This window comes from Nyctereutes procyonoides, unplaced genomic scaffold (assembly GCF_905146905.1).
Source record: "Nyctereutes procyonoides isolate TBG_1078 unplaced genomic scaffold, NYPRO_anot_genome, whole genome shotgun sequence".
Classification (NCBI taxonomy): domain Eukaryota; kingdom Metazoa; phylum Chordata; class Mammalia; order Carnivora; family Canidae; genus Nyctereutes; species Nyctereutes procyonoides.
In genome coordinates, this window is record NW_026575020.1 from 46,976,983 (window position 1) to 47,001,588 (window position 24,606).

General features: G+C 42.7%; 1 protein-coding gene, 1 non-coding gene and 1 pseudogene across 3 annotated transcripts; 1 reads left to right on the forward strand and 2 right to left on the reverse strand.

Moving 5' to 3' along the window:
- Nucleotides 1–1,833: 1,833 nt before the first annotated feature.
- On the reverse strand, nucleotides 1,834–10,798 carry KPNA2 (karyopherin subunit alpha 2). 2 transcript variants are annotated; one of them, XM_055337453.1, is made up of 11 exons: nucleotides 10,670–10,798; nucleotides 9,251–9,348; nucleotides 8,965–9,102; nucleotides 7,342–7,430; nucleotides 6,272–6,540; nucleotides 5,715–5,809; nucleotides 5,350–5,613; nucleotides 4,929–5,162; nucleotides 4,496–4,678; nucleotides 2,808–2,957; nucleotides 1,834–2,175 (listed from the first exon to the last, which is right to left on the reverse strand). In XM_055337453.1, exons 2-11 carry the CDS (start codon nucleotides 9,323–9,325, stop codon nucleotides 2,083–2,085), a joined length of 1,590 nt encoding a protein of 529 aa, XP_055193428.1. In that variant the 5' UTR covers nucleotides 9,326–9,348; nucleotides 10,670–10,798; the 3' UTR covers nucleotides 1,834–2,082. The 2 variants fall into 2 exon arrangements, with proteins under 2 accessions (XP_055193428.1, XP_055193438.1); XM_055337463.1 differs by lacking the exon at nucleotides 10,670–10,798 and adding an exon at nucleotides 10,127–10,248.
- A 3,546-nt stretch (nucleotides 10,799–14,344) lies between these two features.
- LOC129501215 (putative elongation factor 1-alpha-like 3) lies at nucleotides 14,345–22,674 on the reverse strand (annotated as a pseudogene).
- Nucleotides 14,556–14,628, forward strand: TRNAR-CCG (transfer RNA arginine (anticodon CCG)). The gene has a single exon. It is a non-coding gene; the product is annotated as a tRNA-Arg (tRNA).
- Nucleotides 22,675–24,606: the final 1,932 nt, after the last annotated feature.

The window sequence follows — 24,606 nt, forward strand, 5'->3', positions numbered from 1 at the left end:
GTGCTTAAAATGCTATCTAAAATATGAAAATGTATTTCTGGCAATCAGCTGTCTCCTGTCCATTACTCCACTATTGGGTCATCTGTTCCCTCTAAAAACAACAGACCTTATGCTTCTTACCAGTGTGTATTCCGCTGGTCCCTCTGAGCCCACTAAGCCTCAGCACTCTTAAAACAAAAACCTATGGTGTCCAGCTTTACTTCCAAGTTTTTTCTCACATTCAAGACTTTTGGGTCCAGGATCTTAGGGACTTACCTTAGAGCAAGGGTAGGAAAAAAAAGGGCAGTGGAGCAAGTAGGTGGGAGCAGGAAGGCAGTCTGTGCAGTTTTGTGACTTCTCTTCTGCCTCTCCTCTATGGAAGTCTTTGCATAGAAAAAGCCGAGAAAATGACCAGGGCTCCCAACAGGACGCCCTAAGCTCAGGAGGACCAGATGTAACATGCCTCGGTGTTCCAAATCAAAAACTTGGCTGCAGGAGGTACTTTAAAGAAGTATTAGCTGAAGTATTTGCTATTTCTATACGTAAATAAGCATTAAATATTATTTCATAGCAGGAACTTCAAGCCTATTCTCTGCAAAAGGCAAAACATTACGTATGTATAGGTTGATGAACTGAGGGGTTAAGAATATCATGTTCATTCATATCCACTGAGACAAAGTAAATGGAAATCTGTTGCATTATACGGATTTGCAAAACTAGCCTATTTTAAAAACTGAATATAGTAGCCCTTTATGGTCCTATCACACTTTGAGTCTTCAACCCAAATGCCCACCCCCATCACGTCAGCTCTAGATCGTCTATGGCAAAACAACCAGGCAAAGCTGTCCAATATCAGCAGTGGAGGCTTGGCTCATTACTTTTCCATGAATCAAAGGAAAAAGACAGTAGTGCTTTAAGGTGCATTTCATTTGTCCTTAGGACTAGTGGGGCTCCTTAGTTAACCCTCCCTTCTTCCTCCCCCAAGCCCATTTCCTATGCTGCTAATAGTAACTATTCCTTAGATTAGTGCCTTCCAACCTGGACTGTACAGGAAGAATGTATGAGGATTAAAATTAAAACATCAGATACTGGGACCCCACCCCTTACCAATTAAACAGAATTTGTGGGTAAACTTTCCAGGTGATGCCAACAGCTTTGAAACCATGTCCAGCCTTGAAGTTTGGGAGGAATGAATTCTACTTGTAGCTTGAGACTTCTAATTTTATATATATAAATATATATATATATAATTTTATATATATTTATATATATACACACATGTATATATATTAAACTTTATGTATATATACGTGTATATATTACACACACGTATATATAAACTTATCCTACTTATGATTAATATGCATATATATACACACATACATATATGTGTATAATATGTGTATATGTATATATATTTTTTTAATTTTATTTATTCATGAGAGACACAGGCAGAGGGAGAAGCAGGCTCCATGCAAGGAGCCCAACCTCCCTGGCCAGTGAGATTTAAAGGAGATATTGGCTGAAGCCTTCTGGGAAATTCTGTTCATTTTCTTGTGCAAACTTCTGAAAAATTCTATTCTGGCTGGAGTATAGTGGATATGAAGCTGTAAGTGCCAACAGCCATTACTGACAAGGAATGGAAGCAGCCTAGAACAAACCCAGAGCTCAGAAGTGGGCAGGAAGAGTTATGACTCCTGTTATCTTTGAGGACATCATAAACCTGGTATCAAATGTCATCTGCCACCAGAATTACACCTCTGGTTGGTCACATTGGTTTGGTTCTGTCACCCTTCATCTGCAATCTTAAGAACTCCAAATTAGAAAGTAATGCATAGGAACGGTGAGGTAAAGAAAAGGGTGGAATTTAATCTTTATTTACAGGACACTGTAAGATAGAAGATTCCACATAGAAATAAGCAACCCACTGAGAGGAGGAGCTTCATACAGTTTGTACAGTTCAGAACTGGTCAAGTATAGTTTCGTTGTAAAAAGTGCTACAATAACAAAACACATTTAAAAAGAGTTCTTAGTAGAGAAACAGTAAGACAAATTTCTACCCAACAGTACACAACAAACAACTTTCTGTCTCAGCTGTACAATCTAAAAGTTAAAGGTCCCAGGAGTGCCATCCTGAACTTGGAATGTATAGCCTTCAGAGGTAGTTTCGGGCACAACATTCTGATCTTCCTCTTCCTGGAAGTATTAAAAAACAAAACCAAACAATATAATTCCACACACATAGCACATTTCTAGGAAGTAGCCTGCCTAGAAGTCTCTATTTACTCTTAAGGTCTTCATCTGCCTATTATACTAATCAATGCCATACCATATTTCAGTATTTGAAATAGTGGAGGGAAAGCTGCTGAAAACTTGCCAATTCAGGAGCGCCTTGAGATGAAGATTCTGAATGGACTAAGGAATGCTACCACAGCAGACTTTCTTCCCCACCTGTCACTTTTCCGTAGGAAATGGGAAGATGGCCTATTAGCCCCAAAAGATGGCAGTCGGGTTGGCCCACTTTTCCATCATCTCCTATACAAACTTACTCTCAAGATACTCTAAAGTCCTTAAGACTGTTCATTCTAAAGAAAGAAGGGTAATTTTTTTAAAAGAATTTAAATTTCTAGTTAAAGATTATATGATCAAGCCAAAATATTTAAGAAGCAAAATATATATATATATATACATTATGTCCTACTCACACTGATATTTTGCCATATTTAACAAGGTCACAGGGCTCATTTAAAAAGTATAAGGAAAAAAAATTTTATGGGCTTGACTTTGTGTATTTTCCAAATTCTTGTTAACTTTACCATGTTACTCACCTCTACAGAGAAATACTTTTCAATCAAGTTTAATGAAGCTTTGTACACAGACTCATTTTCATGGTTTTGTAGAGCTTCAATTTTGTCCAAACCCCCACATTCTTCAATCATTATACTAAGTTTCTCAGTTTCACCTAGTTTCTCAGCAGCCTAAAAAAATATCCAAGTTTAATGGAATTTACTGAATGTTCTATTTTAATGAAAACTGTGTTTATGTTTGGGTATTGATGTATCTCAGACAACCACTTTAAAGTTCCTTCAACAACCCTATGAGATGATTTTATTTCCAGTTTACATTTTCAAAAAATTCAAGGTGATCAGATCTATACTTGTTTTTAACAACTACTTCTGTAGCTCTCAGCTAGATCTTACAGTAGGTCTCAAATCATTTCTATGAATCAAATTCACCTGGGCAACTTTAAAAATGTTACCATAGCTGGGCAGCCCTGGTGGTGCAGCGGTTTAGCGCCGCCTGCAGCCTGGGGTGTGATCCTGGAAATCTGGGATCAAGTCCCATGTCAGGTTCCCTGCATGGAGCCTGCTTCTCCCTCTGCCTGTGTCCCAGCCATTCTCTCTCTCTCTCAATAAATAAATAAATAAAATTAAAAATTAAAAAAATAAAAATAAAAAATAAAAATGTTACCATAACCAAGTTTGGTCTTTGATGGGAACAGAATATTACTGTTTTATAAAAGCACCTCAGGGGTGCCTGGGTAGCTCAAGCCAGTTAAGCATCTGACTCTTGGTTTCAGCTCAGGTCATGATCTCAGGGGTTGTGGGACTGAGCCCCACTGGGCTCCACTCTCAGCATGGAGTCTGCTGAGATTCTCCCTCCCCCTTTGCCCCTGCCACACATGCTCAGGTTCATAAGTGAATGAATGAATGAATGAATGAATGAATGAATGAATGAATGAAAAAATCTTTTTTAAAAAGCACCTCTGATAACATCAAAGTATACTCAAGGTAGAGAACCATCATTTAAGGACAAAGACTGGCCTAAGGTGTATAAAAATAAACATCCCTGATTGTATTACTTACTGATAATCAAGAATTTATTAGGTATAAAAATGACATTGTGGTTTTAAAGTCTTCAAATTTTAGGATACATAAATCTTCACAGATTAAATAATTTATTTGCTTCAAAATAATTTAGAGGGTTTAGGTAAGAATGAGTAGAAAAATAGGCCAAATGTTGACAATTTATTTATGCTGGGTGACAGATACACCAAGCATCATTATTCTAAACTCTTCTAGGTAGAATTTCCATAATCAGAAGTTTAAAGTCATTAGGTAGGACCTACCTACCCCCAACCACTGTGACAGAGTGTCATATGCTACCATGCTCGGGTCAATTAGGAAGGGAATCAGAAAAAAAATAAAATGGATAACTAAGTCATCAAAATTTAATTTCACCATAATTCAGTAGGACATTGAAGAATTAAAGATTTCTGACAAAATAGATAGGAATGAATTGTGTCTACATATGGACTTGATTTAAATTCAGGTCATCCCCTTGTCATCTCCTTTAAATCTCTTATAATCCCTTGTCACGTCTTACCAAGAGTGTGGCCCACATAAGCAGCCTTTCTAATTCTGTGGCCTACTGAGCAAACTTAGCTGCCCTCCCGTGGGTTTAAATACCATCCATTACCATCAAGCCCAAATTCAAATGCTACCTTATAACTTACCTGAAAGATGTTTGAAATGGCATCTAGAATAACCAGAATAATTTTGGTATCTTTTGCAGTTAAGAGGTTCATCAATGGTTCTATTATGCCACAATGAACGAGGTATACAATTTGTTCAACTGTTCCACCACTTGTATAGTTGGTCACAGCCCATACAGCTTCCTTTTGTGTCTTAAAGTCTGCCTAATAAGCATAAGGAAACAAGTTTACTTCAGAACAATTGTAAAAATAGGATCCCAAAAGTATGGTTATAGAAAAACAACCAACAGATTCCATCTAATCTTAAGTGAAGGAGATTACTGGCCACTATTTAGCAAAAGGACTCTAGGTAGAATCCAATATTGGCACATTAAGAATCTTATCAAGCACAGCTCTACCAAATGTCCATCCATAAATACTAACATTCTTTGACTAAATACTAAGACTTCATTACCTTAGAGAGAACACCAACGAGGAATGGGACTAATCCATGATTCACAACTTGCTGTATCTGGTCCTGGCGACCAGCTGTGATGTTTGACATTGTCCATGTAGCTTCCTTCTGAATATTAGTTTTGGGGTTCGTTAGCAGGCTGGGAAAGACAGCAAGTGCTCCTGCATCTATTACAACCTGAGTCTGTTCATCTGTCCCAGTGACAATATTTCCTATGGCTCTTAGTGCAGGAGTCTGAAAAGAAAAAGAAAAGAAAAAAAAGTTGATGCCAGTGGTTATCTTTTATTTTTTCCAGCACTGCTCAAAAACTCTATAAAGGTTTTGACAAATCAGAGGCCCATTATGGCCTAAAATGTCAATTGTTAGTATCAACTGACCATGCTTAAGGTTTAATACTCTTAGCTAAAAGTTAAAAACTTACCACAATGGGTAATTCAGTAGCTCCTAGAAGCTTCACAAGTTGGGGCACAACTCCTGTTTTCACAACCATTTCAATCCGTTCATTTGGACCATCAGTAAGGTAGGAAATGGCCCAGCAGGTATCTGCTAATACTTCTGGATCATCATGATGCAGGAGACGAACTAAGGTAGGAAGAATCTGCTCAACAGCATCTAACGGGGGTGCTGGATTCTTGTTGCGACAAAGGTTTGAGAGTGTCCAAGTAAGGTTACGTAAGTAACCACACTGAGGGGAAAGAAAAATGCAGTGAGAACTCCTGTGTATTTTCAGGGGGTGGGAAAAAATTAGAATCAAGAAGTAAGTAAACTAACTCATTAGTAACTTACTGCTAAAGATGACATATCAGGAACTGCAAGGAGAGCCAACAGTGGGTCAACTGCACCATACTTGATAACCAAGTCTCGAAAAACTGAACCATCACCTAAAAAAAAGGCAAGGTTAATTATAACCTACTTGTCTAGCACCATCAATATTCAATGACTGAGTGCACCAGTGTCCTAACACAAACACAATACTCTCGGAAAATCCCTAACTTACTTATATGCCATTAGCAGCCCTGATAAGCACTGGAAGCAAACAAGTTTAAATCTTAACACACAGGTCATTCTTACTTATTGACAAGGCACTTCTCCCAACCTCAGTATGATCAGAGATAGTCCAAAGAATTTTATGTATTTATTTTTTTAAAAAGACTTTACTTATTCATGAGAGACAGAGAGAGAGAGAGGCAGAGACATAGGCAGAGGGAGAAGCAGGCTCAAGGCAGGGAGTCTGATGTGGGAATCGATCCTGGGAATCCAGGATCACTCCCTGGGCCAAAGGCAGGTGCTAAACCACTCAGCCACCCAGGGATCCCAGTCCAAAGAATTTTAAATCCAAGTACCTGCAATGTTTCCTAGAGCCCATACAGCTTGTTCACTGATGTGGGCGTGGGAAGATGCCAACAGAGAAATGAATGCTGGGATAGCACCTCCATCGACCACAGCCTTGGTCTGTTCTGATGTCCCAGAAGCAATGTTAGTGAGGGCCCAAGCAGATTCAAACTGAATAGGACTACAATCACTTCTGCCCAAGAAGGATACAAATTTTGGAATCAAACCAGCCCGGATTATGTTGTCTATGGGGGGCTGTTTTTCCCTAGAAAGTAGTTTCCTAAGGGTAAACAAAAAAAGAAACAAAAGTTGAAAATGATTAACAAAAGTAGTTTGTGTAAAAATCAATTTAAAATGCAACTTAAGAGTTTAGAGCTAATGCACTATATGTTGACATATCCCGGAACTTAAGGGAGATGAACAGACTGGTTGCATAGTACGACCACATATGGTGTCTTTAATTACCTTTTTTCCCCAAAATGAAATATTACCAATAATGGAAATTAGCCTCCTCTCTGTATCCCCAGAAACTACTTTAGATCTTTTCACTTTAAAACTGACAGAATTACACTGCCATTCTTAATTTGTGTTTCCTTATCTACTAGTGAGGTTAAACATCTTTTCCTTCACTATTTGTCACTTGGACTGTTTTTTAGCACACTGTCAAAATACAGAAATTACTCATTCTTTCTGTTAATGGATGTCACAAATATTTGTATTTGATAAAAGTTAAGAGTAAGCACACCCATGTGTTTGGGCCCATGGATGTGCCAATTCCCATTTACTAAGTAATTCCTCCTTTCTCTGATACCAACCTTGGTTGGTGCCACCTTGACAAAAACTGTTAATTTCCTCAAAAAGTACACCAAAAGGTTAATAGCAATTATCACTGCGGGGGTGAGTAGGACTTCAGGCAATTATAGAAAAATCATACTTTCACCTAAGGGAAGATTCTAATGCAAACAGCCTTATGACCAACTTAACCTTCATTTTACTGTGCCATCTGTCTGTCTCTTTCCCACCAAAAAATCCTAAAGGGCTGATATCTTAGGTTACCCATGCTATAGCAGAAAAGACTTACCTAGCAGCTTGAGTAGCCTGGAGCTGGCTTTCCAAATTGTTGCTATTTATGCCTTTGACAATGTCATCAACAGACCAATTTACAGTGCCCTGCAAGGAGAGTGTGATTAATTTCAAATTATCTCTTTTAAGATTAAATATAAGCAATAAAATCCTTACTTGCCATTGTGAAGACATTTTTAGATTTATAATCAGGTACTAAAAGTTTAGCCTTACATTTAATTTTGGCTATCAATCAATTATTCATGGTTTTGTATGCAGAACAGTGCTCAAACTTGGTATATGACTCACTGGAATCTCCAGTTGTGGAGTATCATCCCAGCATCTCATCACTAAAAGGAGACTGCAAACAATTTAATAAATGAAATTCAAGCAGTCTGAAGACTGTTCCTACAGTCTCAATCACCTGCATTTAGATATGCTGTTAGGGAGAAAGGAATGGAGTTATATAGGCAGTGTGCTGGAGATTTTCACATGTAAGCTTATAATCTATGCATTTCCACAGTACAGGGCTACAAAAATGTTTCATATTGTGATCATAGTAGAATGGTTTGAGAACCAGTGCTATAGTTAGCTCAAAAAGACAACACCCCTGTTCCCACAGGTGCTTACAACTTAAGAAGGAAAATGTGAAAAACAGACAACCATAAAACAAATGGTGAATATTTATGTTGTGTTAGCATTTACTCTCCATTTTTAGTGCACATCTGGGATGCTATGGGAATTCTAAAAAGGAGACATTTTTCCTGCTAGGCTGACCAAGGAGTGCTGTAAGAAGATGGGATTTGAATATAGTACTCTAGAAATACCACATAGGTATTTTCACTATTCAGTGAAAAACAATTTTTTGAACTACTAAAGGTTCTCAGTATCTTTGAAAGATACAAAAAGATAAATCTGAAAACCTAAGATTGATCTAATTAAAAAAAAAAAAACTTCAAAGAATATGGACTTAAAACTACCAAAATTTTTAACAGAGAAAGAACAGGTCTAATGCAGTATTTTTAAGACTATGTTTAGGTAAACAGTATGTGGCACAGAATGAAGGGAAAGATAAATTAGAAGACCACCTAAAATATTTCAGGAGGGAAAAGATCTGAACAAAGCTGGTGACAAATACAAAAAATAGGGAACATCCAAAGAAGCCAGAAAGTGATTGGTTCTAGACACATGAACTTTCTGTTAATACAGGAATGGCCAGTCAAGGTCCTGAACTGGTGGCTAGAAATGCAGGGAAATCTGAAGGGAGTTCAGAGCTAAAGGAGACTTCGGAATCTGTTTCAGTACATTATGGAGACCAGGAAAGAAGACAACCCAACAGAATTACTGACTGGGAGAAAAAAAAAAAAAAAAAAGATCATTAACAGAGTTGACAATTAAAACCATTAGGCTAGGAACATTATTTAAGTTTCTTCCTTTCTTTCTTTAAGTAGGCTCCGTGCCCAGTGTGGAGCCCAATGTGGGCTCACAATGCTGAGATCAAGACCTGAGGTGAAATATGAAATAAAGAGTCAGATGCCTAAGCGACTGAGCCACCCAGGGACTCCTTGCTTAAATTTCTAAGAAAAGCACCATATTGATTTTGTGGGTTTGCCAGAATTCACAATCTAAAATATATATTTACCTGATTGTTGCGGTTTTCCTGCAGTGGAGAGGTAGCGTCATCAGGAAATGAGCTTACATTTCTCCTTTTCAGCATCTGGTCATCCTTCTTCGCTTTCCTCAGCTCCACATTAACTTCTATTCGGCGCCGCCTCATTTCCTTGGAAGAAGATAAACCACTTCACCCACTATATCAATTTTTGTTGCTAAGTGAGGATATTTATTTCAAATTTCCTCAAAGTTCTGATCACTTCCCAAATATCTTTCCATTTAAAAAATAGCATAGGAAAGCAACAGAAGATACTCACTGTACTGTCTTTCCCCTTGTTCTTGAATCTGTTAAGGCGGGCAGCTGGTGAATTAGCATTCTCGTTGGTGGACATGGTTATGAGACAAAGGGAGAAAGCTGTAAGATGGAGGAAGAGAAAGAAATTTCCCATTTATCATTTTGCTTTGTCAATAGGAAGAGCATTAATAGAATTACCAAGCATATACTGGACCCACAATTGTATAGTAGAGGACTAACTTCCTTTTTCAGCACTATGAAATACCTAACTGGCCCAACAGTATTAGTCCCCTCCTCTCCGAAAGGCTGAGACTTCCTGGAACAGTGCTGTCCATCAAAAAGAGAAAGCAAGCTGCATAAATTGAAGATTCCTGGTAACCACATTTTTCAAAAACGCAAAAAGAAACGGGTGAAATGAATTTCAAATCTTATTTTCTCCGGCCCAACACGGCCGCTATACTCTCCTTTCCACATGTTCTCATATTTCGAGCTAGCTAGATTTTACACTTTTCATACTAATACTCGGAAATCATGGGCGTACTTGGGGCTTACAGCACAGCTCAATCCGGGCTAGCCACATCGGTTTGAGGACTCACACACCACACTGGACAGTGCAGCTGGGGCCAACTGAACACAGAGTAGGGCGAACTGAGCTCACAGTTAAAACCTACGTCCTAACTTAGGGCCACAAATCCACATTCCGGAGGCTCTCCCAGTGGCCAAAACAGGGCCATTCTCCACACTTGAAAATTAAAGGAGTATGTGGCACATCATCGCGTTACGGAGGCTTCCATAACCCTGCGTGTCAACACCGAGACCTCGGACCCAATTCTGCATCCTCAGCACCCGGCAAACATTTTCATTCCCAAGAAACGCTCTCAGTTAGGCGGCTACTAACCCCGCTTCCTTCAAACAGAGCTCTTTCAGAGCGATCGCCGAAGGAGGACAAAAGTACACAAATCCTCCTGGCGATGTGCGGTCTTCCACTCCGTGATGTTCCTTGCCGACGCTGTGTCACAGCCGGCCCTGGGCCTACGTGTTAAGAGACAGTTCTTCCAACTGCCACCGCCCCCCCGCCCCGTCTCCAAGCCCTTCCCCTGCCCCCCACCCGGGAAGATGCAGCGGGGAACGGGCGGAGGCGGGGCCAGGGGCCAGAGGGGCCAGCGCCGCCCGGGCCGCCTCCGGGCCTCAGCGATCTTCTGGGCCGCGACGCGCCGCAGCTCCCGCCGCGGTCCGCAGAGCCTCAGCGGCCCCCAAACCCAAGCAATCGCACCGCGACACGGCCGCCTCCTCAACGAACGACGCCCCCAGGCCTCGTCAACGACGGAGGCCACAGCCAGGTCGGGCGTGGAATCCGGGCCTCCCCTCCCGCCACCACAAGCGGGGCGCGGCCTGCCAGCCTGCCGTAGCCGCTCGGGCCGGGCTCTGGCCTCAGTCGTACCTCCACGGCCGGCTCAGGCTTCCACGGGAGGCGGTGCGGGGCGCGCAGGCGGCGGGTCAGCTGCCCTCAAAACGTCCACCGCGGGCCAGCCCAGAGACGGTGTGGCTCGTGCTGCCGGCCGGCGCGATTTAAATTTCCCGGTGTCCCCGCATTCCGATTGGCTGGTTCGAGCCTACGCTGCGCTCCCATTGGCGGATTTGAAAAACACGTTGATTTGGGGGGGTCATAGGGCTAAGAAGGAGAGAAGAGAGCATCGCGAGATATGGGAGAGGCCAGGCAATCCCAGAGCGCTTTGCAGGTGGATGAAGAAAGACTCCAGATCCCGGCGTGCAGCGGGCCAGTGCGCTGGACTTTGGCCTCAATCTGGGGGCTCTGCAGGGGGTTCATGCTAGTGAGGTTGCTCCCAGGTCGTTTGCCTGGGCAGCTGCTTTAACCCAAACACCACAACTGATTTCCAAAATAATGCTCTTTAAAATTCTTGATAGAGAGGAGGTGGGGAAAAAAAGAAAAAAATGTTTGATATAGAAACATATTGCTATGAGGTTTTTTCCTTGATGGGACACAGTAGGAACTTGGCAGGGGTTTCTGGCCACTATGGAAGGAAAGGATAAGGCAGGTTCGGGCTGCATTTTTTAGTTTTTATTTTTTAGTTTTTATTTTTTTTAACGTGTGTCAGAAAAGACTGCATAGAAGCCACAAACATGGAAACAGAAGGTTTCTTACGCCTATTTCTCCACTCTTTTACTTTTAAGTAATTTCAAACACAATAAATAAATAAATAATTTCAAATACAGAAGAACTGCAAATCCATACCCAGATTGGCCAAATATTAACATTTTGCCACATTTGCTATTTCTCTGTGTACACATGCACACACACATATGTGTGTAAAAGTAATATGTAAAAGCCACGTATACATTTCTGAGCCAATTGTAAGCATTTCAGAAATTATGTCCCTTAACCACTAAATACTTCATTTTGTATCTTCTGGTAACATTCTTTTATATGACTACGCCACAGTTATCAAATTCAGGACAAATGAACTTTTTCTGGTTTTGTTTTAGGATTTTTTTTTAAGTAATCTCTACACCCATCATGAGGCTCAAACTCATGACCCAAGATCAAGAGTGGCATGCTCTACCAACCGAGCCAGTGAGGGATCCCAACACAACTGAATTTTGATGCTATCATGTATTATGTAGTGTGTTCAAGTTCTGACAATGGTTCCAATATGTTCTATGCTGTATTTTACACTTTTCTGAATAAAATATTTGCATTTTCTTGCATCACAAATGGTTACAGAGCATCAGAATTAAAGACCTTTTTGTTTTCTTTGTGCAATTTTCTCTGCATTCTAAAAAGGGCATTTTTAGAAATGTTGTATTGGCTTGTTTATTTTACTATGAAGAAATTCAAACATTGAACTTTATCCATTCTTGCAGGCATTTTTGCCAGCCTCATTCATTGTGTAGCAGCCATGCGCTTCATTAGCAGTTGATTCTACGCCTCCCAATTCAATTAGTATGATCCCATCCCCCTAAGTGCAAAATGTGGAAGGAATTCACCCCTAAACCAGTCACTGCAAGGGATTCTCTTGGCTACTGTGAATGGTTCAGATGCAGGCATATGACCTAAATTCATTCAGTTGGGAAGCCTATGCCTTTTGTTTAATGACTGGTGATAGGAAAGCAGGCTCTGTTCTTCTGAACTGGGGGATGTGAGTCCCAGAAATTTGAATAGGACAATTGTAGAGAAACCATGAAAGCTCTGATCAACAGCTTGCCCTACCTCAGAAAGTTGCAATTACATAACTTTGCAATTATGTCACCTGACACACTTCCTTTGTTGTTTAAGCCAGTTATATTGGGTTTTCTTTTGCTTGAAAATATGGAGTACTATGTGCCCAGAAGTGTTCTGTTTTACATATATTAGTACATCTAATCTTCACAACTCTGCGTTGTAGTATGATTATTATTACCTGTACCAGTTCACAGAAGACTGAATTAAGAGTGGTTAAGTAGCTTGTCCAGGTTCACAAAGCTGGTAAATGGCCAACAGGATTCAGACCCAGACGGCCTTGCTCTCAACCACTGTTCTGTACCCTCACCTGAAAACAGTCTGAAACAGAAATATGATGTCAAAAGTTGCCTTTGAAAGGTATAACGTTGCACTGGGGGTACCATACACCCTCTACTCTTAGCTATTATAGTTTGGATGGAGGTTCAGGAGAGGGCCTTGTCTGGCCTAGGCCAACCAGTACATTCCATCCCCAGACAGGGGATTGGTTTGATGATGAAGATAACACAATGCAATAAAATGTTTATTGAGGCCTTTGGGCATAAGACAGCCTCTCTCTTTCACAGGACTGGGTGTGCTAGTGTGAGCCTGAAACTCTGCTGCTTTCAGAGAAGCAAATCCAAGTGTGCCTAAGGCTAAATAATTGTAGTTTGTCTGTCAGTCATTGTTTCAAGTAAAAACCATTTTCCACTGAAAAAAGCAGTTAGTTTAGCTTGCAACTGAAACATCATTTTTTTTTTTTCCCTCAAAAGACAACCACTGAGGGGTGACTCGCTGGCTCAGTCCCCTGAACTTGCGACTCTTGATCTCAGGGTTCTGAGTTCCATCCCCACGTTTGGGGTACAGATTACCTAAAAATGAAATGTTTTTAAAAAGTGAAAAAAAAAAAAAAAGACAACCATTGTATTTTGGTATGCACTAGAAGTGGTTGTCTCTTTTTGTACCATGAATAAGTGAATTATCTTTTACTAATAATGTCCTAGTTTTCATCAAAAGCATTTCCTTAATGACTCAGGGTCCACAGGGAATAAAACAGTGACATATGACACACAGACACGTAAGATTTCAAAGATACACACCGAGGTGTTAATCGTGGTAAGCTCCACATGGTAGAATTTTGGTCAATTTCCATTTTCATTGTTTGGTTCACCCATACTTCATACAATTCTACAATGAACAGGCATTAATTAGGTGTCTAAGGAGAAAAACGAAATTATCTATTTTTAAAAACCACGAAAGCGGCATCTTCACGTGCAACAAGCATAGACATACTGCGCGTGGCACCAAAAAGTCTCTGAATCTTATCCAAGACCTAGGATAGGATAAAAAAAATAATAATAATAATAAATAAATAAGCAAATCCATATTATATTAATGGACCTTGTTATATCCATTTCTCCTTTAATTCGGAAGGAAAGCAGAGAAAGGGGAGAAAAATGAATTTAATCGAGGGAGAAATGCATATTTGTAAAAAAAAAAAAAATTTTTTTTTAAACTTTTAAAAAGGCTGTTCCTGCTGGAATCCCCCAAGAGTCCCCAGGACATCCCAGTTTATGACACAGCTACAGGCTGACCGCGGGCAAGAGAGGAAAGGAGGGGCCGGACGGGACGGGAAGGTTGCTGGGCGTGCAGGTGCGGGCCGGGCGTGCAGGTGCGGCCGGGCGTGCAGGTGCGGGCCGGGCGCCAGCTCCGCGGGAGGCGGCACCGGCGCGGGCCCAGGAACTTTGTAAAATGCAGACGCGCGGGCTCATCCAGCTACACACAGTTAGCACGGAGGGAGGACGGGCACTGGAACTTCGTCTAAGTTTCCCCCAGCGCGCGTGACGCGCAGCCAGGCCGCAGAACCTTCCGAGGAGCCCCGCCTGCGGACAGCCGCTCTCAGCCGCCCGCGTGCCGGCCACGCAGCCGCCGGGCCCAGGGAGCCGGGAGGGCTACGCGCAGGCGCACGGGGGCGGGAGGAGGGCGCAGGGGGCGCAGGCGCGCGCTGCCGCTGCTGGGAGCGGCGCCCGGCGCGGGGCCGCGGAGCGCGGGGCGGGGCGCGATGATGGCATCGCGTAAGGAGACCGTGTGAGAACCCGGATCCTGTGGTGACCCAGTGGCCTAATGGATAAGGCATCAGCCTCCGGAGCTGGGGATTGTGGGTTCGAGTCCCATCTGGGTCGCACGGACATTAGTTTTGGTGGAGGTGGGGGCTGACGGCGGGGAAGTAGATTTTGATCTGTGATCCTTTCGCGTCTCTGACAGCGATCTAGAGAGCAGCTGTACCTACAGATTAGGCACTGCGCGTCCGCGCGTTAGAGACCCTGCCGCTGAGACTTTGCAGCTGAAGGCTGAGACTTGGCACAGAACGCGGGCACTTGCATTGAGTTGTTTTTTTTTTTTTTTTTTTTTTTTAAAGAAAAAAATCCTTAGGGAGCACGACCTGCCGACTAGACAGATGGCATCCCCCCTCCTTCGGTCCACCTTCTCTAGCATAGCTTCACGGTGGGCAGCCACACGTGCAGAGCCCCCCCGCCCCACCGTCAGGGGTGTGGAGCCCTCCCGACGCGCTGCCTCGGAACAGATTCCCTTGCAGCACTAAGGACAGTTTATAGGGAAGCCACCGTGCGGTTGCAACGGACATGCTGATGGTAAACGCATTTTGTGGTTTCTGTTCTCAAGCATTATGAACAACCGACTGTAGTTAGAATGGATGGATGTGTGGTTTGGGGGTATGTGTCGGTGTATGTTTCATTTGCAAATTCGTGTAATAAAAGAAATACAGACTTTCAGCTTTTCAGACCAGTTCAGTTGGCCGTCTTGAAAAGTTTAAGCTCTTCTTGCAACACTCGTACAAGAGGAGTATCAGCGGGTTACTTCTACTCTTTAGAAACAACTAAATACAAAATGCAATCTGCTACCCTGGATTTGAACCTCAAACAGAAAAAGGACGTTAGTGGGGAGAAACAGTCTGGAGCTTACTTAGATACGCCAACACGCAGTTCTTCCTTACGTCAAATGTGCATGGTGACGTTAACATCAGTGCAAACTGGCTGACAGGTTATAGGAACCCTCTGTTCTGTCTTTGCAACTTCTCTGTAAATCTGACATTATTCCAAAATTAAAACTTTATTTTTTTAATTTAAAAAGACGTATTTATTTATTTATTTATTTGAGAGAGAGAGAGAGGGAGAGAGAGAGAGAAAGCACGGGAGTACAAGCAGGAGGGGCAGAGAGAGAGGGAGAGAGAATCTCAAGCAGACTCGCTGCCCAGCGTGGAGCCCGATTAGGGGCTCCATTTCATGACCCTGGGATCATGACTTGAGCTGAAACCAAGAGTTGAGTGCTTAACCGACTGTGCCAGCCAGGTGCTCCCCAAATTAAAATTTTATTAAAAACCAAAGAACCAGTGGAGAAACAGGACTGATATCCTTACCCACTTTTTTAAGATTAGGAATGTAGTGCTGTATTTTTTTAAATATTTAATTTATTAATGATAAACAGAGAGGGAGAGAGGCAGAGACACAGGCAGAGGGAGAAGCAGGCTCCATGCAGGGAGCCCGACGTGGGACTCGATCCCAGGTCTCCAGGATCAGGCCCTGGGCTGAAAGCCATGCTAAACTGCTGAGCCACCGGGCTGCCTTGTATTTTTTTTAATAGATTTTATTTATTCATTTGAGAGACAGGACAAGCAGAGGGAGGGACATAGGGAGAGTGAGAAGAGAAGCAAACTCCCCACTGGACCTGATCCTATGACCCCAGAATCATGTCCCCACTGAAGTCATAGGGTTAACGTGACTGAGCCACCCAGGTACATCTCGAATGGCAAATTTAAGACACACCTTTCCAGTCCTTATCTTGCTTAACATTACTCTGAAGATTGAAGTTCCTGACCAGTCCTTCCTTTTATTTTTTTGTTTTTTATTTTTTTTTAAAGAATTCTACCAGACACTTTTTATTTATTTATGATAGTCACAGAGAGAGAGAGAGAGGCAGAGACATAGGCAGAGGGAGAAGCAGGCTCCATGCACCGGGAGCCCGACGTGGGATTCGATCCAGGGTCTCCAGGATCGCGCCCTGGACCAAAGGTAGGCACTAAACTGCTGCGCCACCCAGGGATCCCTATTTTTTTTATTTTTTAAAAATTTTGTAATTTATTTGAGAGAGAGAGCATAAGAGAACACAAGCAGGGGGAAGGGGTAGAGGCAGAGGGAGAAGCAGACTCCCCCACCAAGCAGAGAGCCCAGCTGTGACTCAATCCCAGGACATATCCCAGGATCATGATCTGAGGCAAAGGCAGATGCTTAACTGACTCAACTACCCAGGTGCCCCACTTCAACCTTTTTGAAAATATGAGGTGTAAGCTATTTGCATAATGTGGGGCTTGAACTCACGGCCTTGGCATGCTCTACTGACTGAGACGGCCAGGTGCCCCACCAAGCCTTCCTTCTTGAAACACTCTTTTCCCAGGCTTCCAGAAAAGCCCATTTCCTCAGTTCTCCAAACAACTTCTTTTCAATCTCCTTTGCTAGTTCTCTCTAGGTGCCAACAATGGAAACAAACCAGCTCAACCTAAGCAAAGCAAATAATAATTCGTTGGAAAGACATGGGGGAAGGGGAGCACTCATTAAATAGCCGGGCAATCAGGCTCAGGAACCGGCAAGAAATCAAGGACAACCAATGCCCGCCCACCCCACCCCACCCCAAAATCAAGAAGCTGAAAGCACAGCGACTCTCATAGCCAGAAATGCCTGGTTGGGAGGCCGCCACTGCTGTCATCATTGGCACTCGTCACCCAGCTAGAGCTGCAGTAAGTGCTTCTGACAGTTCTCTTCATCCTCGGGCCACTTGCTCTGGAATCAAGTTTTCAACGAAATGCTCAGAATTGCCGAGCTTGGATCAGGGACCTTTCTCCTGTTAATCCATGGGGCCAAAGAGCAATTACCCTCCCACCAATTCTTCCCTTGAGGTGAAGAGGTAATTCCTTAAAAGTAAAAAGAGGCATGCATGCTAGCTAGCCATTGACACACAAACACCTTTCCTCAGCACGAATTTGGTACATTTTGTTCTAAATAATCCATATTCATTGGTCTACTACTACTGTTGATTTCAGGGGATGTAGACCAGGAATTTTTTTTTCTCATTGAACCATTTAAATGAGTCTCAAAATTTTGTGGCAGATTTTTGGTCAAGATATTTCCATTAAGAATTACTGACTTTTGGGATCCCTGGGTGGTGCAGCGGTTTGGCGCCTGCCTTTGGCCCAGGGCGCGATCCTGGAGACCCGGGATCGAATCCCACGTCTGGCTCCCGGTGCATGGAGCCTGCTTCTTCCTCTGCCTGTGTCTCTGCCTCTCTCTCTTTCTCTCTCTGTGACTATCATAAATAAATAAAAATTTTAAAAAATTAAAAAAAAAAGAATTACTGACTTTCTTGCTGCCCGAGTGGCTCAGCGGGTGAAGCATTTGACTCTTGATTTCAGCTCAGATCATGATCTCAGGGTCACAATATTGAGCCCTGCATTGGTAAAAAAAAAATACAGATTTTAAAAACTAATAACTTAAAACTAATACACACACACAAATTGTCCTTTCCTTCGGAAGGTTTTATGATGCTTAACTATCATTAACTAGTTATTATTAACTAGTCTTTTAATTTTAAACTGAAATGGGCAATTGAGACATTGAGTTCTGAGACCATTTTCTTGCCACTGATTAAGACTAGGGTGGTAGGTGTTGGGGATAATATCCATTTAGCCTTCTGGGCCTCTAGGCAGACTTGTGACCTTCCCAGGTCCAGCCTTCCTGTCTACTGCTTTGATGACACAGCAACCACTTGTCTTATGTTATGAACAGCAAAACGGCCTGGGCAAGTATAGTCAGAGAAGTTCTTTTTTTTTTTTTTTAAAGATTTCATTTATTTATTCATGAGAGACACAGAGAGAGAAAGAGGCAGAGACATAGGCAGAGGGAGAAGCAGGGACCCACGGGAAGCCCGATGTGGGACTCAATCTCAGGACCGTGGGATCACGACCTGTGCCAAAGGCAGATGCTCAACCACTGAGCTACCCAGGGCCCCCTGGTCAGAGTTCTTAATACACATGGCCTTGCCAGGGACTGTATCAGTGATGGCAGGATCACCAGATTTCAAGAATTTGGGGCCACCTTCCAGTTTTCCCAGGAAAGACAACCTCCTTCAGTCTACAAGCATGTGAACAATGTGAGCCATATGACTACCCAGCACTAATTAGGCCTGGATGGTTCAGGAGAATCACCTGAGCCATGAAACCAGCTGCTTCCATGGGTGGGTCATTTTTGCTGTCACCAGCCACATTGCCACGATGAACATCTTTAACAGATACCTTCTTTTTTTTTTTTAGAAAGAGATGGAGAGAATGCAAGCAGGTGAGCGGGGTGGAGGGGTAGGGCAGAGGAGAGGGAGAGAGAGAATCAGAAGCAAGCTCCATGCTCAGCGCAGAGACTAACACCGGGCTTGATCTCATGACCTTGAGATCATGACGTGAGCTGAAATCAAAAATTGGATGCTCAAAAAAAAAATAAAAAAAAATTAAAAAAAAAAACAAAAATTGGATGCTCAACTGACTGTGCCACCCAGGCGCTCCTGACAGACACTTTCTTGACTTTGAAGCCCACGTTGTCCCCAGAAAGAGATCCACCCAAACCTTCAAGGTACATCTCAACTGTTTCATTTCACTTATACTCACATCACTTGTAGCATTGACTGGAGCAAAGGAGGAACATGCCAGGTCTGAAAACACCAATATCCATACAGCCCACAGGGACAGTACCAATACCACCAATTTTGTAGATGTCCTGAGGGCTTGTCATTTGGACAAGTTGATGACAGGATGCAATCTGGAGCTTCAAGCAGCATGGTTCCACAGGCATTGCCTTATTTACGGGTGGCTTTCCATCCCTTGAACCAAAGCATGCTAGCACTTGGCTCCAGCAGGCTGTCACTATTCCAACTAGAACTTGGCACAAATGCCACTGTGTTAGGGTTAGAACCAATTTTCTTAATGTAGGTGCAGATTTCCTTAATATTTTCCTCATACTTCTGGCTGTAGGGAGGCTCCAAGAGAATTCGGTTTTTAACACCAGCAATTAGTTCTTTTGCACCCCATGTGTAATCCAGAAGAGCATGTGCATGGGACTGCTCATTCTTGGAAATACCTGGTTCAAATTCACCAACCCCAGCAGCAGCAATCAGGGCAGCAGAGTCAGCCCACGAGATAATAGGCTGTGGTGGTCTTTTAATAAAGTCTCTGTGTCCTGGGGCATTAGCGATGGTAATGCCTGCTGTTCTCAAATTTCCACAGGCAGATACCTCAAAGGCGATACCACACTCACATCAGCTTCCAGTTTATCGACAACCCAGGCACAACTGAAGGACTCCATTCCCATCTCAGCAGCCTTTGTCTCAAATTTTTTCAGTGGTTCTTTTGTGTATCCCACTGCATTTGAAGATCAGATAGCCGGTAGTAGTACACCTGCCCAAATCTCCATGTCCAATGATGGTGATGGTGATGTCTTTTCCTTTCTCATTGTGGCCTAGATTTAGCGGTGGATTCCAGGACCCCCATTTCCTGGCAGCAGACCTGTTGCAAAAAAAAACCCCAAAACAAAACCTAGATTGTGAATTTTTAAGGATCACAGACTCTCACATTTCAGTACATAAAATGTGTGTCCTTGACATTATACAAAAAATAATCTGGCCCCAAATGTCAATATTGCCCAAATCTAAGAACTCCCTTAGAGGCCTGACAAATAGAGATGGTCTGAATATATTATTGATGAGCCTCAAGAAAAACATTTCAGGGCCTTGTCAACTGTCCCTGTTTCTGTCATTTTTCCTTTGTCGCCCAAGCAGCCTCAGGGACACACTGAGGAGTAGGTCAAAGGGTACCACCAAATGGACACTTAGGGGGTGCCCACGTGGCTCAGTTGGTTAAGTGTCCAACTGATCTCAGCTCAGGTCTTGATCGCATGGTCCTGAGTTCAAGCCCTGCATTCTACGCTGGGAACCTACTTAAAACAAACAACAACAACAAAAACCACCACAAATATACATCATCTAGGGATGCTCACGGTAAGCTGGGTGTAAAGCTGCCCTCACTGAGTCAAGTGCCTGATTCTGGAGCCCTAGTCTCACCACAGGAGCCAGGCTGACATATGAGGAGACAATGGCAAGAACCCCCTACGCTGGAATTCGTAGTACAGTGTATAAGCTGGGGTATTTGTTCCCACTAGCATTGTATTACCATGGACCTAGTTATTTGGAGAAAATCATTTTCCCCACAGGGAAGATATATTATACCTATGATCAAAGATAGCATCCTAGGGAGGCGGGTGGGGGAAGGGGAAGCTGGGTGATGGGCATTAAGGAGGGCATATGATGAGATGAGCCCTGGGTGTTATACTATATGTTGGCAAATTGAATTAAATTTTTAAAAAGTATAGCATCCTTCATAAATGGAAGGATATGACAAAATTCAAATATTTGAACTTTTTGCATAAAATTCTCCCTTTCCTTTTAATTGAGCTATATAAATATCAGGCTTTTTCCACGATCATGATTTTTTTTTCGATCATGATTTTTTAAAAGTAATTTCTACACCCAGTGTGGGGCTTAAACCCACAACCCCAAGATCAAGAGCCATATGGTCCACCAACTGAGTCAGCCAGGCACCCCTGATTGATTTTTAATTGTAGGCTATTCTACTTTGGGATTAAAAAATAATTATTATTGGGATCCCTGGGTGGCTCAGGAGTTTAGTGCCTGCCTTTGGCCCAGGGCGTGATCCTGGGGTCCCGGGATCGAGTCCCACATCAGGCTCCCTGCACGGAACCTGCTTCTCCCTCTGCCTGTGTTTCTGCCTCTCTCTCTCTCTCTCTGTCTCTCATGAATAAATAAATAAAATCTTAAAAAAATAATTATTACCAACATGTAACATACATACAGAAAAATCAGGTATCATAAGCATACAGTCCAATTATGTTCACAAACTGAAGAGACTTGTATAACCATCACACAGATCAAGAAAGGGGATCTTACTCACTGCAGAAGTCCCCTCCTCTGACCCTCGTTCCCTTCCAATCACTACCTCCACCTGGGTGATCAGTACCCTTCTTCCTTTTTTTATTTTTTAAGGAATTAATTAATTAATTAATTTGACAGAAAGAGAGAGTGCACAAGAAGGGGAGTGGAAAAGGGAGAAGTAGGCTCCACACCAAGCAGGGAACTTGAGGCGGGGCTCAATCCCAGGGCCCAGGGCCCCAGGAACCCAGGGACCCAGGGACCACAACCCGACCTGAAGGCAGATGCTCAACCAACTGAGCCACTCAGGCGCCCCAATACCCTTATTTCTAACAGTGTTGGTTAGCTGTGCCTCTTTTTTACACTGGATCCCTTTGGAATTTTGATTTTCAAAGGTTTGACTAAATACAGATGTTTATTAGTATTATATCAGTCCAAATTCTCAAAATTCATTTAAGAATGTCAGAATAAGTGCCAGAATTAATATTAACATGCAATCCAAAAATATTAACATTCAGAATTATCATACTTTGCAATTTGCCAATTTCAGGATTAAACCTACAGTAAAGTTGACATTTTTCTCTACTCCTCTTGGAAGCAACAAGCAACAAGAGGAATGAGAAGCAGAACCACAAACAACATCATCAATGACACTAGGAGGAGACGTCTGAAACTCTTCAAAAGGAAAGAGGAAGGGCTACCGAACGCCTAGAAACCAACCGGCAGGGGATCCAGGATGCTCAGGGCCGCAGATACTGGAAGGACCAGCAGAGGGCGCGTCTCCAAGGGAAGGGTCCAAACTCAAGAGGCAAAACAATAATCCCTTGTTCACAATGACAAGACTGGGGTGTGTGGACAGCGCCTTGACCTCACAGGGACAGATCCGTGTTCTGGGTATGGAGTTGCCTTCCTCGCCTGCAGGGCTTCCACTAGCACCAACGTTTCTGGACGTAGACATTGCCAGGAGTCACTGGTCCAGAAACCAAGGAGAGACGGGAGTGGTCCCTCCCACTATGACCCCTAAAAACTCACTGGAAGAATTTTTTGCTCTCCTTGCTAGTGATCTGGGACTCAGTGGGTCCAAAGCCCTTGTGCCCAAGGGAGAAATGTCTAGACCGGGAAACAGCATTATGGGTCCATTCATTTGAAAGCTGAGACTGCCCCTTGGCCATTTGGGATTCCTCCTGCTGCTGAAAACAAAAGAGTCACTGTTATAGGATGAATGTTTCTGTCACCCCAAAATCTATATAGTGATGTCCTGACCCACAATGTTATGGTATTAGGAGGGGGGGGGCCTTTGGGAAGCAATTAGATTTAGATGGGGTCATGAGGGTGGAGTCTCTCTCTTCCTCTCTCTCTCTCTGTCTCACGGATACAGGAGGAGGGTTCTGCAAGCCAGGAAGAAAGCTTTCATCAGAACCCCAACCAATTCTGGCACCCTGATCTCAGACATTCAGCCTCAGAACTGCAGAACCATGAAAAATAAATGTCTCGTGTTTAAGCCATCTCTGCTAGACAATGTCTAGAACCCAAGGATTTAGCAGGGGCAAATCTTAATATGCCCTTCTCCCAAAAACCTTGGTAATGGAAAGTACAGCAACCTGAAAAAGACAAGACTGCCAAGAACTCAGGTCCTACAGGAAGAAAGTTTTGGGTCCCCCAGGGTGCCTGGGTGGCTCAGTTGGTTAAGTGTCTGCCTTCAGCTCAGGTCATGATCCCAGGGCCCTGGGATCAAGTCCCATATCAGGCTCCCTGCTCAGTGGAGAGCCTTCTCCTCACTCTCCTTTGCCCCTTCCGTGGCTGGTGCTCTCTCTCACACTCTCAAATAACTAAATAACATCTTAAAAAAAACCCAGTTACTTAAAAAAGAAAAAAGTTTTGGGTCCCCCTACCAGACATAGGGCTCTGCTCAATTGTGGGTAAGGGGTACATGAATAAGTAATAGAAGAAGGCAACTATTATGGCCACTTGTAGAGGAGACTTCAGACACTATGCTTTATGTTCATTTGCTCTTTTTCCTTCTTTTTTCTTTCTGCCTTATATAAAGAGCACCAGTAGTAGCTAATGATTTTGGTATCACTTGATTACTAGCTGTATAACCTTGAGCAAGCTGCTTAGCCTTTACATGCCTTAGTTATTCATCTGTAAAACTAGGGTAATAAAAGTAAGAGCTCCTAGGTTGATGTAAAGATGTAATGCTTAGACCAGTGCTCAACAGGTGCCAGCTATTATTATAATCATCATTATTATTAACAACAGATATTCTTTTTCATTTCATTGTAACATTAGACAAGGAAGTCCCCAAATTAAGAATGGAAAAATTTCCCAATTTTATTATTATTAATTTAAAAGATTATTTATTGGGGTACCTGGGTGGCTCAGTGGTTGAGCGTTTGCCTTTGGCTTAAGTCATGATCCTGGGGTCCTGGGATCAAATCCTGCATCAGGCTCCCCAGAGGGAGCCTGCTTCTCCCTCTGCCTATGGCTCTGCCTCTATCTGTGTCTCTTATGAATAAATAAATCTTTAAAAAAATAAAAGATTATTTATTGAATTACAAGTACATGTTTATATCGGATGTTCCAAAACTTGGAATTAGAATTTTTTAAAACCTTCCAAATTAATTCATAAGCTTTTTTTTTGACAATAATAGTTGCTATAGTCATAATAGGAGAAAACATTCAAGAGAATGGTAGAAACTCCAAGTTCAGCATAATGATTATTTCTAGGAAGGAAAGGAAATTGTACCTGGGAGGGCATAAGGGGCTTCAACTGGGTAGTAGTTGTCCATTGCTGCAAAACAAATTACCCCTAAATTTAGCAGCTTAACATAATGAGCTTTACGTTTAAAAAAAAAAAGATTTTATTTATTTATTCATGAAAGACACAGAGAGAGAGGCAGAGACATAGGCAGAGAGAGAAGAGGCTCCATGCAGGGAGCCTGATGGGACTCGATCCCAGGACTCCGGGATCACGCCCTGAGCCAAAGGCAGATGCCCAACCGCTGAGCCACCCAGGTGTCCCCATAATAAGCATTATTAATCACACTTTTTGTGGCCCAGAAATCTGGCAGCGGTTTAGCTGCGTGATTCTGCTTGGGTCTCTT